The sequence below is a fragment of the Notamacropus eugenii genome, chromosome 6 (assembly GCF_028372415.1).
Source record: "Notamacropus eugenii isolate mMacEug1 chromosome 6, mMacEug1.pri_v2, whole genome shotgun sequence".
Lineage (NCBI taxonomy): Eukaryota > Metazoa > Chordata > Mammalia > Diprotodontia > Macropodidae > Notamacropus > Notamacropus eugenii.
In genome coordinates, this window is record NC_092877.1 from 194,126,342 (window position 1) to 194,138,457 (window position 12,116).

General features: G+C 35.9%; 1 protein-coding gene across 2 annotated transcripts in view; it reads right to left on the minus strand.

The window, feature by feature from the left end:
- The window catches only part of PROS1 (protein S), a 99,996-nt gene that overhangs the window by 24,555 nt on the left and 63,325 nt on the right, over positions 1–12,116 (minus strand). For both annotated transcript variants that reach the window (XM_072621665.1, XM_072621666.1), the window contains one exon: positions 3,104–3,293. In XM_072621665.1, coding sequence (XP_072477766.1) covers positions 3,104–3,293 — 190 coding nt within the window. The remainder of the gene's footprint in view (positions 1–3,103; positions 3,294–12,116) is intronic.

Consider the following 12,116-nt stretch of genomic DNA (forward strand, 5'->3'; position numbering starts at 1 on the left):
AAGAAAAGTTTTTTTTTCATGTAAAACTAATTAAATATCAAAACCTTTTCTACACTGTCCCACTATTACAAAGTAGCATGATTGACTTTGGTGTATGTTATTTTATTCTCATGACAACTAGGTTATGTTTCTTACTCTACATCACAAAATTATTCCAAATAATTGACTTTAAGCTGAATCTTTCATTTAAAATTATTTTTGTAACCTAGTAAATGGATATTTAGTTACGTGATTAAAGTATACTATGTAGCATGATTAATATCAATGTTTTTAAGTTAGTAAGTAAACTAAGATCAAATTGGGGTGGAGAACCTGTGTCTTGAGGCCACATGTGGCCTTCTAAGTCTTCAAGTGCAGCCCTTTGACTGAAATCAAACTTGACAGAACAAATCTTCTTAATAAAAGGATTTGTTCTGTAAAACTTGGACCCAATCAAAAGGATGCATCCAAAGACCTAGAAAGTCACATGTGGCAGTGAGGCAGCAGGCTCCCTACCCCTGAAACCCTTTAGCAGTGCCTATATAAAATGTTTTATTTTACATAGTTTTCTATCACAAATAAATTTCCATGAAACATTTTACAGTATAACTTACTAAGCTACCAAATTTATAATCAGTAATATATTACAATATAATACTATTCAAAAATTTTGAAAAACACACAATTGGAAATTATATGTAAATTACTAAAATGTTTTAATGTAAACAAAATGGAGATATATATCTATACATACACACACATATATATATACATTCAAAACCTATCATATTTAAAAATCTCTGAACTACTTATTGGTATATGGTTCTTAAACCTTAATCAGTTGGAAAATTCCATTTAATCCTAAAAACAGGGTCCTCTAAAAGTATAGCTATATCACAATATAGCATATAATAATTTTGTTTTCAAAGGAAGCATAAGAAAAATGTAGTATTGTGTACTGTTCAACATACTTCAATATTCTGTGTCTGATAAGGGCAAAGTCTATGAGAGACTGTAATAAATGTCCTCCATGATCTTTGATTCCACAGGTTTAGGGAGATACTCTGAATGCCTCTAACATTCTTTACCATTGCTTTTCCTCTCAGAGCCTCAGTATACTCACCTGTAAAATGGGGTTAATAATATATGTGCATTTGTCAATGTGTTTTATAGAATTTTACAATCTTTTAAGTGCCATACAAAAGCAAGTTTATTATTATCTCCTGATCCTTGACCAGTACTCTTCCTACTAATTCAATTCAACAAACGTTTATTATGTGCCTACTATAAGCAAAACACTGTGCTAGGTACTATGGCACCATTCCTTAAAATCAGGCCGCATTTTATATAAATATTTATTTATAAATAACTGAGGCATCCAATGTGGTAAAAGTTGGATTAGCTGGAACAATGGAAGATCAGATGATATGACTTAGCACAAAATTCTGATGAAATAATTAAATACATTTATGTATGAGAGGTCCATCATGGTATCCCCCAAACTATGAAATCAAAATCATAAAGGACAGCTATCATGATCTCTCAACACCTGGCCCTTATCAGAGACATCCTTCTGGTGGAATGTAAGGGGATGCTATGGTGAAAGTAGCTGAAGTATTCAAAGGAAAGTTCAGGGTAAGGTGGGAGTCAATTTGCCCTGACTTGCAAGAGCTGATTGGATGACATTTGCTAGAATATTTACTACAGCACTGGGAAAGTCCCATAGGATGAACAGCACTACTTCCTATTCAGTCACTTTCCTGAATTCTCTTTTAGTGGCAAGGTACTGGTACCCATTGCTACCAAAGCAGGAGACCTAGTCCTAGTATGGGGGAATCTGATCATCTGATTTTACATAGCTGCTCAGCACATGCCAGCCATGGTCACTTAAATGAAAAGCTATTAGGGCTGAAAAGGGCTTTGGGAACATGGAAGTCCAATCCCCTTATTTTACAGATGAGGCAACTGGAGCCAAGACAGGTGAAGCAAATGGCCCTACGTTAGACCACAAGTTCACGTCCAAACTAGGACTTGAACCCAGGCCTCCTGACTCCTAACCCACATTTTTTTCAGTGTACTATGATGCCTCTCAGTATTCTATTTTGGCAGTTGAGCAGTGATGATTAATTGCAGGTTGCCATGAACAAATGACTTTCTATCCATTCCTCTAAACAGAGAAGCAACGACTTGTAGTTTCCTCTTAGTATAACATGGTAGTGACCAATTCTCAGTAGAGACAGGAATTCATCTCTTTTTACCTCTTCTTGAAAAGGAATTCTATGTGCTCTATTACAGAAAGCTTTGCTCATAACCAGACTGAACACTTATTTTGGGTGATTAGCTGAAACGTTTGATTCCAAAGCATTGCCACCGGCAAGAGAACTCAGCTTTCACTGCACACGTAAAAACCACATATGTTTAAAAAGTAATTCCTGTTTTGTTATAGAAAAATATGTATCTTTTTTTGATACAAACAACTGTTCAGCATAGGGTGACAATTGGTCATGGACCATGACTAAATGACAATAGGACACTGAATTTAGGGCTAGACGGAACCTAATAGATGATGATAATCCAAGCTTTTTATTCCACAGATAAGGAAATCTTATACAGCTTTATAGATAGAGGGACAGAACCAGAGTCTCTCAGTTTCTGGGACAGTGCTCTTTCTACTTTTGCCAGTCACCTAATGGTGGCAACTAGAGGTAAAAATATAATCCGGAAGTACAACAAGTATGCCCTCTAAAATATGTCTCAAACTTTATAAAGGGATAAGAATACCACAGGTCTACTTTTAGGGAATTAAAACCCATTCTATTACAATGATATGCAGTGTATTTTGCATCTATTTTACATAACATGCAAACCTGAATTTAACATCAAGGTTGATACTTAATAAAGTGACATCTGTTGTTGCTCAGCTGCTCAGTCATGCACAACCTTTAGTGACCCCATGGACCATACTGTCCATGGGGTTTTCTTAGTTAAGATACTGGAGTAGTTTGCCATTACCTTCTCCAGAAGGTGTCATTTAATTGCTACTAAGTTCAATCATTATTGAATTTTATAGAGATATACCAAAATGGTAGAAGCAAAATATGAGACTAGTAATCTGAAAACTTACTATGTTCCATAGGCCATCATTAATAATTTTGCCACCACTTGTGACTTTAGTCCCATGTTCGTTTTTGAACTGAATTTCAAGCCTCCCATCACGAAGGGCAAGTAGGAACCATGCTGAGTGATCAAGGGATTCTGCATAGAGTATAACACCCTCTGAGTCATAGGTCCGAAAATCAAATTCAGCTGAAAATCTAATAGTGGAATGAGAGATGTTATTCAACATGTGAAATTTTGGAAGGTTTAGTACATAACTCTTTTAATTGTATTTGCAAACATTTACTGATTCACAAGAGCAACTAATTGTCTGGTTCTGTGGAATTAACAAAATAGTCAGAATTAGTTCTTTGGGTAGATTCTCTTTTGATTTATTACTTCACATACATATTATTTTGCTTTCTTTCTTGATTGCCGAGACACTTCCAAGTCAATAAATGCCTGAAAAAATTTTTCAATCTTTTCTTTATTTCTGTTATTTGTAGATTCACCCCACTCCTCCCTCCAACTTTAGACTCTTGTAAATCTGGTTCGAACTGTGAGATTTTTCAAAGATAATTTATCTAAATCATGGCAACTTGTGGAGTTCATGAAAGTTTAAATATTTGTTTGCTCACCATCTTAACATATTTTGATAAGAAACAGCATTGAAGCAGTAAAACATCTGCATGAGATAGAAATCAGTGAGTAACATAGTTCCTGTCATATTAATTAATAAATATTTCTTAAGCTTTTGCTATATGCCAGGTACTGTGTGTAATGTGTGAAGCTACCTGTATAAAGAATGAAACTATCCCTATTCAAAGAGTTTCCATTCTAATGGCAGAGAGAAGTACATATAAAATCATATACAGAATAAATATAAAGCAAATAAGTATGAATATATACAAAATATGTACATATACACACATATACATATACACAAGGCAGTCTTGGAAGGAGGGCATTAGTAGATCGGGAAATCAGGAAAGGTTTCATGAAAATGATGAAGATTAAGTTGCATGTTAAAGGAAGAGAGGGGTTCTATGAGGTGAACATAAGGGAGGAATGATGTGAGAAGGCCAATACAAATACAAATGAAAAAATGAGAATGAAGAAAAGAGAGAAGTTCCATTAGTTTGGATCACAGAATGCAAGAGGAAGGGAGAACTATGTCCAATGAAGCTAGAAAGATAGGTTAGGGGCAGCTTGTGTAGAACTTTAAAGGCCTAACAAAGTTTTATATTATTCCAGAGGCAACAGGAAGCCACTGGAGTTGACAGCATGCAAGAGTCACATGGTCAGATCTGAGTTTAAAGAACATTTCTTTGGCAGCAGCATATAAGATGAATTTGAACAAGAAGACATTTGAAGTAATTACAAGGCTATTGGAAAAATCCAGGCAAGAAATGAGGGCTCAAACCAAGATGGTAGCTAAGTAAGTGAAGAGAAGAAGTCATATAGGAAAGATGTGAAGGCAGAAACACCAAAATTTTGCAACTAACTGGAGATGTAGGATACTGGAAGGATGATGGTACCTTCAAAGGAAATAGGGGAGTTTAGAAAAAGGGAGAGTTTGGAGAAAAGATAATGAGTTCTGTTTTAGACATGTTGAGTTTAAGATGTCCTCTGGACACACAATTTGAAAGAGAAAATTGGGGAGGAGGCAGAGCCAAGATGGTGGAATAACAGCAGGGACTTTCTAGAGCACTTCCTCCAAGCCCAGACAAATACCTGTAAAAATGACTCTAAACAAATTCTGGACCTGCAGAACCCACATAATGACTGAGTGAAGCAAATCTCCAGCCCAAGACTGCCTGGAAGTTGTTGGGAAATGTTTATCACTCCATGCTGGGAGCAGAGCACAGTTCAGCATGGGCAGTGCCACCAAAAGTAAGACCTGAGCAGGCATTGGAGAGACTTAATCTCTCACACCTGTGGTGTTTTCCAGACTTCTTGACCTCAAAACACTGAAGACAAATTGGAAGGTCAGTGGAAAAACCTGTGGGACCATGTGAGAGAGCAGAATGGTTCAGCCGCAGCCCCAGAGCAGCAGAGCTGGGAGAGAGCAGAGGAACGCACAGCAGCCACAGCAGCATCAGGGGCAGCTGCAGCCATTGTTTCAGGAGCTCTAGGTCCATAGATTGTGGGGGGATCAAGCTGCTGACAGTGTGCCGCCCCCCTCACTTGAAGCAGTGAACTTTGACAAAATGTCAAGAAAATGGCTGGGAAAATGAGGAAAAACCAGGGAAAAGAATCATACTATGGAATCTTACTTTGATGACCAGGAAGACCAAAACATGCAAACAGAAGAATAGAGAGTTATAGCTCCTCAACCTAAAGGTTCCAAAAAACATATGAATTGGTCTTGTGTCATGGAAGAGCTCAAAAAGGAATCTGAAAATCAAGTAAGAGAAGTAGAGCAAAAATTGGGAAGAGAAATGAGAGTGATGCAAGAAAATTATGAAAAGTGAATCAAGTGCTTGTGAAAGGAGACAGAATAAATACTGGAGAAAATAACACTTTAAAAAATAGACTAACCCAAATGACAAAAGAGATCTAAAAAGCAATGAGGAGAAGAATGCCCTAAAAAGTAGAATTGGCCAGATGGAAAAATGGTCCAAAAACTTGCTGAAGAAAATTCCTTAAAGATTAGAATGGAGTAGATGGAAGCTAAGGATTTTATGAAAAATCAAGAAATTATAAAACAAAACCAAAGGAATGAAAAATAGAAGACAAGGTGAAATATCTCACTGGAAAAACAACTGACTTAAAAATAGATCTAGGAGAGACAATTTAAACATTATTGGACTACCTGAAAGCCATGATCAAAAAAAGAGCCTAGATATCATCTTTCAAGAATTTGTCAAGGAAAACTGCCCTATATTCTAGAACCAGAAGGTAAAATAAATATCAAAAGAATCCACCAACCGCCTCCTGAAAGAGATTCCAAAGGGAAAACTCCTAGGAATATTGTAGCCAAATTCCACAGTTCAAGGTCAAGGAGAAAATATTGCAAGCAGCCCCAAAGAAAAAATTCAATGAAACACAATGAAATACAATCAGGATACCACAAGATTATCCCTTCTATATTAAGGGATTGGAGGGCTTGGAATATGATATTCCAGAGGTCAAAAGAGCTAGGATTAAAACCAAGAATCACCTACCCAGCAAAACTGAATATAATACTTCAGGGGAAAAAATGGTCATTCAATGAAATAGAGGACTTTCAAGCATTCTTGATGAAAAGACCAGAGGTGAATAGAAATTTGATTTTCAAACACAATAATGAAGAGAAGAATGAAATGGTAAACAGGAAAGAGAAATCAAAAGGGACTTACTAAAGTTGAACTGTTTACATCCCTACATGGAAAGATAATATTTGTAACTCTTGAGACATTTCTCAGTATTAAGGTAGTTGGAGGGATTATACACACACACACACACACACACACACACACACACACACACACATATATATATATATATATATACATATATGTGTATATATATGTGTGTATATATGTGTATGTATATAGACAGAGGGCACAGGGTGAGTTGAATATGAAGGGATGATATCTACAAAAGTAAATTAAGGGGTGAGAGAGGAATGTATTGGGAGAAGAAAAGGAGAAACAGAATGTGGCAAATTGTCTCTCACATAAAAGAGTCAAGAAAAGGCTTTTTCAATGGAAGGGGGGAGGGAGGAGGTGAGACAGGAGAAGTGAACCTTACTCTCAACACATCTGGTTTACAGAGTGAATAATGTGTACACTCAATTTGTTATGAAAATCTATCTTACACTATAGGAAAGTAGGGAAGAAGGGGATAAGCAGGGTGTGGGGAGGATGATAGAAGAGAAGGCAAATAGGAGGAGGAGGGAATTAGAAGTAAACACTTTTGAGGAGGGATAGGGTCAAATGAGAGAACAGAATAAATGGGGGCCAGGATAAGATGGAGGGAAATATAGTTAGACTTTCATAACATGACTTCTACAGAAGTCTTTTGCAAAACTACACACACACACACACACACACACACACACATATGTATGTATGTATATATATATATATATATATATAGAATTGTTTGCCTTCTCAGTGGGGATAGGTGGGGAGGGAGGGAGGGAGAGAAGTTGGAAATCAAAGTTTTAAAAACAAATGTTAAAATTTTTTTTTACATGCAACTGGGAAATAAGATATACAGGCAATGGGGTATAGAAATCTATCTTGCTCTACAAGAAAATAGAGGGGATGGGGATAGGAGAAGGGAGGGGTGTGATAGAAGGGAGGGCAGATTGGGGGAAGGGGTAATCAGAATGCATACTGTCTAGGGGTGAGTGGAAGGGGAGAGATGGGGAGAAAATTTGGAACTCAAAATTTTGTGGAAATGAAAACTAAAAATAAATTAATAAAAATTATTAGTAATTTGCAGCATTTTTTTCATGCGACTATTGATAGCTTTGAGTTCTTCCTCTGAGGACTGCCTGTTCATATTTTTTGACCATTTATGTTGGAAAATGGCACTTATTTCCGTGAATTTGTTTCAGTTCCCTATGTGAGAGATAAGATCTTTGTCAGAGAAGTTTGCTATAAATTCTTTTTCCCAGTCTCCAGCTTTTCCGTTTTGTCTGCATTGGTTTTGTTTGTGCAACAACTTTTAAATATGATGTAATTGAAATTGTTCATTTTGCCTCCTGCGAACCTCTCTTTCTTTTGTTTAGTCATGAACTAAACATTGAACCTATAAATAGAACTGTCAGGTATTTTTTTCCATGCTCCTCTAATTTGCTTACGACACCACCTAAATAACGCACCCATTTTGAGATTATCTTGGTGTACACTGTGAGATGTCTGGTCTATGCCTAGCTACTCCCACACTAGTTTCCAGTTTTTCCTGCAGTTTTTGTCAAATAGGAAGTTCTTGCCCCAATAGTTGGGATCTTTGGCTTTACCAAACAGTAGATTACTATGTATATTCACTTCCGTATATTGTGTTCCTAATCTATTTTCTTGATCAACTACTCTATTTATTATCCAGCACCAGATTGTTTTGATGATTACTGCTTTGTAATACAGTTTGAGATCTGCTACTGGAAGGCCATCTTCTTTCACTTTTTTTTCATTGACTCCCTTGTTGTTCTTGACTTTTTGTTCTTCCACATGAATTTTGTTAATTTTTTCTAACTCCATAAAATATTTCTTTGGTAGTTCAACTGGTATGGTACTGAATAAGTAAATTAGTTTTGTCATTTTTATTGTATTGGTTTGGCTTATTATTCCTCTATTTGTTCAGTTCTGCCTTTATTTGTCTACAAACTTTTTTTTTCATCATTTATTCCATACAGGGATGTGGTCAGTATGGGTACATTATTTAGATATAAAGTATGATATAGGCAGACTGGAGCAGCATGGAATATTTTACCTATCATATCTATAGATAAATAAAGAGTTCGTGACCAGATGAGATGGAGAGTATTACAGGATGTGAAATAGATGGTTTTAATTACATTAAATAAAAAAGGTTTTGGGCAAACCAACATAGTCAATGTTAGAAAGAAAGCAGAAAAGTAGAGAGTGAAGGAATTGTAGGAAGTTTTTCTGATGAAAGCCTTATTTTTCAAATACATGGAGAACTGGGTCAAATTTGAAGGAATACAAGTCATTCCCCAGTTGATAAATGGATAGGGGATGTAAGCAGGCAGTTTTCAGAGGAAATCAGAGCTATCTATAGTCACATGGAAAAAAATGCTCTAAATCTTTATTGATTAGAGAAATGCAAATTAAAACAACTCTGAAGTACTGTCTTACACCTATCAAATTGGTTAATATAACAGAAAAGGAAAATGACAAATGTTGGAGGGGATGTGGATTAGGACGCTAATACATTGTTGACAGAATTATGAACTGATCCAACAATTCTAGAGAGCAATATGGAACTATATCCAAAGTGCTGTAATATTGTACAAACCCTTTGACCCAGAAATATTACCATTGGGTCTGTATCCCAAAGAAATCAAAGAAAAAGGTAAAGGACCTATATAGATAAATATATTAGTAGCAGCTTTTTGTGGTGGCAAAGAATTGGAAATTGAGGGGATGCCATCAACTGGGGAATGGTTGAACAAGCTGTGATATATGATCGTGATAGAATACTATAAGAAATGCTCTAAAAATGACAAGGAGGATGCTTTCCAAAAAATCTGAAAAGACTTACATGAACTGATGCAAAGTGAAGTGAGCAGAACCACCAGAATATTGTACACAGTAAGAGCAATATTCTACAATGATCAACTGTGAATGAGTTAGCTCTTCTCAGCAATACAAGGATACAAGACAATTCCAAAGGATTTATGATGAAAAATGCTATCCAATTCTAGAGAAAGAACTGATGGAATCTGAATGTAGATTGAAGCATACTTTTTACTTTTATTATTCTTGGATTTATTTTTTGGGTTTTTTTCTTGGTCTATGTTTTCTTTCGCAACATGGCTAATATGGAAATGTTTTGCATGACCACACATGTATAATCTATATCAAATTGCTTGCTGTCTCAGAAAAGAGATAGGGGAGGGAGGGAGAGAATTTGGAATTCATTTTTTTTTAAAAAGAAGAGCATATAAAAATTGCTTACATGTAATTGAGGAAAAAATAAAAATAAACATCTTTTAAAAATCATATAAAAAAAGAAAATTGGTGATATGGAATTCAAAGGGAGATCATAGGCCTAAAGATATAGATCTGGGAGTCATCTGCATAGAGATTATTAGAGCTTATGAGGTCACCAACCTGTAGAGAGGAAAAAGAGGTCTGGAAAAGAGCCATAGGGAAGAACCATATAATTCTAGAAGATGAATCAGTAGAAGAGACCTCAAAGGAATGGTCAGATAAGAGAGTATTATCATGAAAACAGAAAAGAAAGCATATCCAGGAGGTTAGGGTGATCAACAGTGTGAAATGCAACAGATAGGCTGAGTTCCAGGACTGAAAAAAGACCTCACTAGATTAAGAAATTACGAGATCCCTGGTAATTTGGCAGAAAGCAGTTTTGGTTGATTGATGAGGTCAGAAGCCTTATCATATTTCTGTAATGACATCCTTAACATTTTTTTTGAAGTTCCTTATTTGTTATGTGTTAGAATCGACAAACACCCACCACATTGCATTTCTCCATTGTCCTCTTAGTGATGGTCACTTTTAATTCCTGGGAAACCAGTGAGCCATAACTTAAAGACATAAAACAATATTGGTATAATATTGTTGGTGTTTAAATGAGGCCTTTGTTCAGGAAGATATTTGCAGTTAAGTCATACATATAAAATAACACAATAGTTCCAAAGTTAGAGATAGAATGAAGACTTTTTCCCACAGTTCTTTGGCAAGATTCTTATAACTATGTAAAAGTTATTTTTATCATAGATTGCAAAGGGTTTTTTGTTTGTTTCTTGATTTGAAGATGATAAGAGCTTAAATCTGGAAGAAACTTAGGGTCATGTGACCTTTTTGGTACACTGTCATTTGCTTTGAAATATTACTGAAAGACTAAAGAGAAGTAACTTTCAACCTGTCTTTGCAACTTACACATTGTAAGAGACCCTTTGGCATCTGCATCTAACAAAACAGAAACAACCCAAGTTGTTTCCTAACTGAATGGCACTACAGAATCCAGGTCTAACAGTATCTCTGGAAGCATTCTCTAGTTCAGCCTCCCTACCTTACCTTGCTTCCCTTGGGGGCTCCAGTCACCAGACAGAAATATTCTACTGCCCCCATGAAGGTGATTTTTCTATTACTGCTCCAATACCTTCCTACCATAAAATAACATTCTTGAGGAGGGCAGCCACAACTCCAACAAAAATTGCCCTTCCCCAGCAGTCATTGAAGGGCTACTCTAAAGAATTCCAACAAAGTTCTGGAAGTAGGAGGAACTAGAAAGGCTAGATAGGTTTCCCAATACATTTCCAAGAGGAGGGTTCAACTGAGAAGAAAGGAATATTGCTCTACAATACCATAAGATATTTCATTTTCAACATTAAAACTGCACAAAAATAGTTTTTTAAAAGTCCAAAAGCATCCAGTGTTAGACAAGGTGGACAGTTAACAACATGGTAGGGTTTATATGTGAACACAGAATTTTTAAAAATCATTTTGCTTGGGAAAAGGGCAAATTGTAATTGTTTTATAACTCTTTAAACATTTTTCTGAACTGGAGTAGTGTCTGGTCAAAAACCAAATCTATGTGCACTCAAATTCTTCCAGAGATTCTTTCTCTTGTGAAGAGAATTTTCTTTGCAAAATGATACTAAATTGACATTTAAAGGTTCTTATCCCATATAATATCTCTCTGGAAATCATCAAGGTCCTGATCTATCAAAAAGAATGGCAATTAATCACTTCTCAGGCATTCTGTATTGATGGTTGAAGAACAAATGTGTACAACATGGAAGGGAAAGGAAAGGAAGATCTTTTTCTTTAAAATGGAAGTGAATCATTAGACAAAAAGAAATGGGAAGAAAATGTTTCCACAGTGAACTCAGACACACAAACAGATAATCAAATTGACATGAATTATCTAAAGGAATGCCCCCAAAAGAACATTTCCGCAGTGAACTTTTCTGCTCTCTTGACAGCGAGAGATATTTTCTCCCCCAAGATGACACTGCAAGGTACCATTGTTCTCTGACATGTAAGAAAAGGCAAATCACACTATTTGGAAGAAGAAAACGAAATTCTACTCAATTCAATTAATTAAGCACCTACTGTAGGAAATGCTGAACTTTGGGTCTGGAGCTGGGTTCTACTGCGAGCTCTGTCACTTCTTAGCTGGGCAGACTTAGCCAAATCATTTAAAATTTCTGGATGTCCATTGAATTAGATGATTTCTAAGGTCCTTTCTAGCTCTAAAGATAAATAATCCTACAAAAAATCTGAGCCAAACCGTTTGTGCTCTCAAGGAGTTTACATTCTACTTAAGGGTAATATATGTATAGAGAAGTAGATAGTGAATTCAAGGTCATTCAAGGAGGTACAGAGTTTTAACTA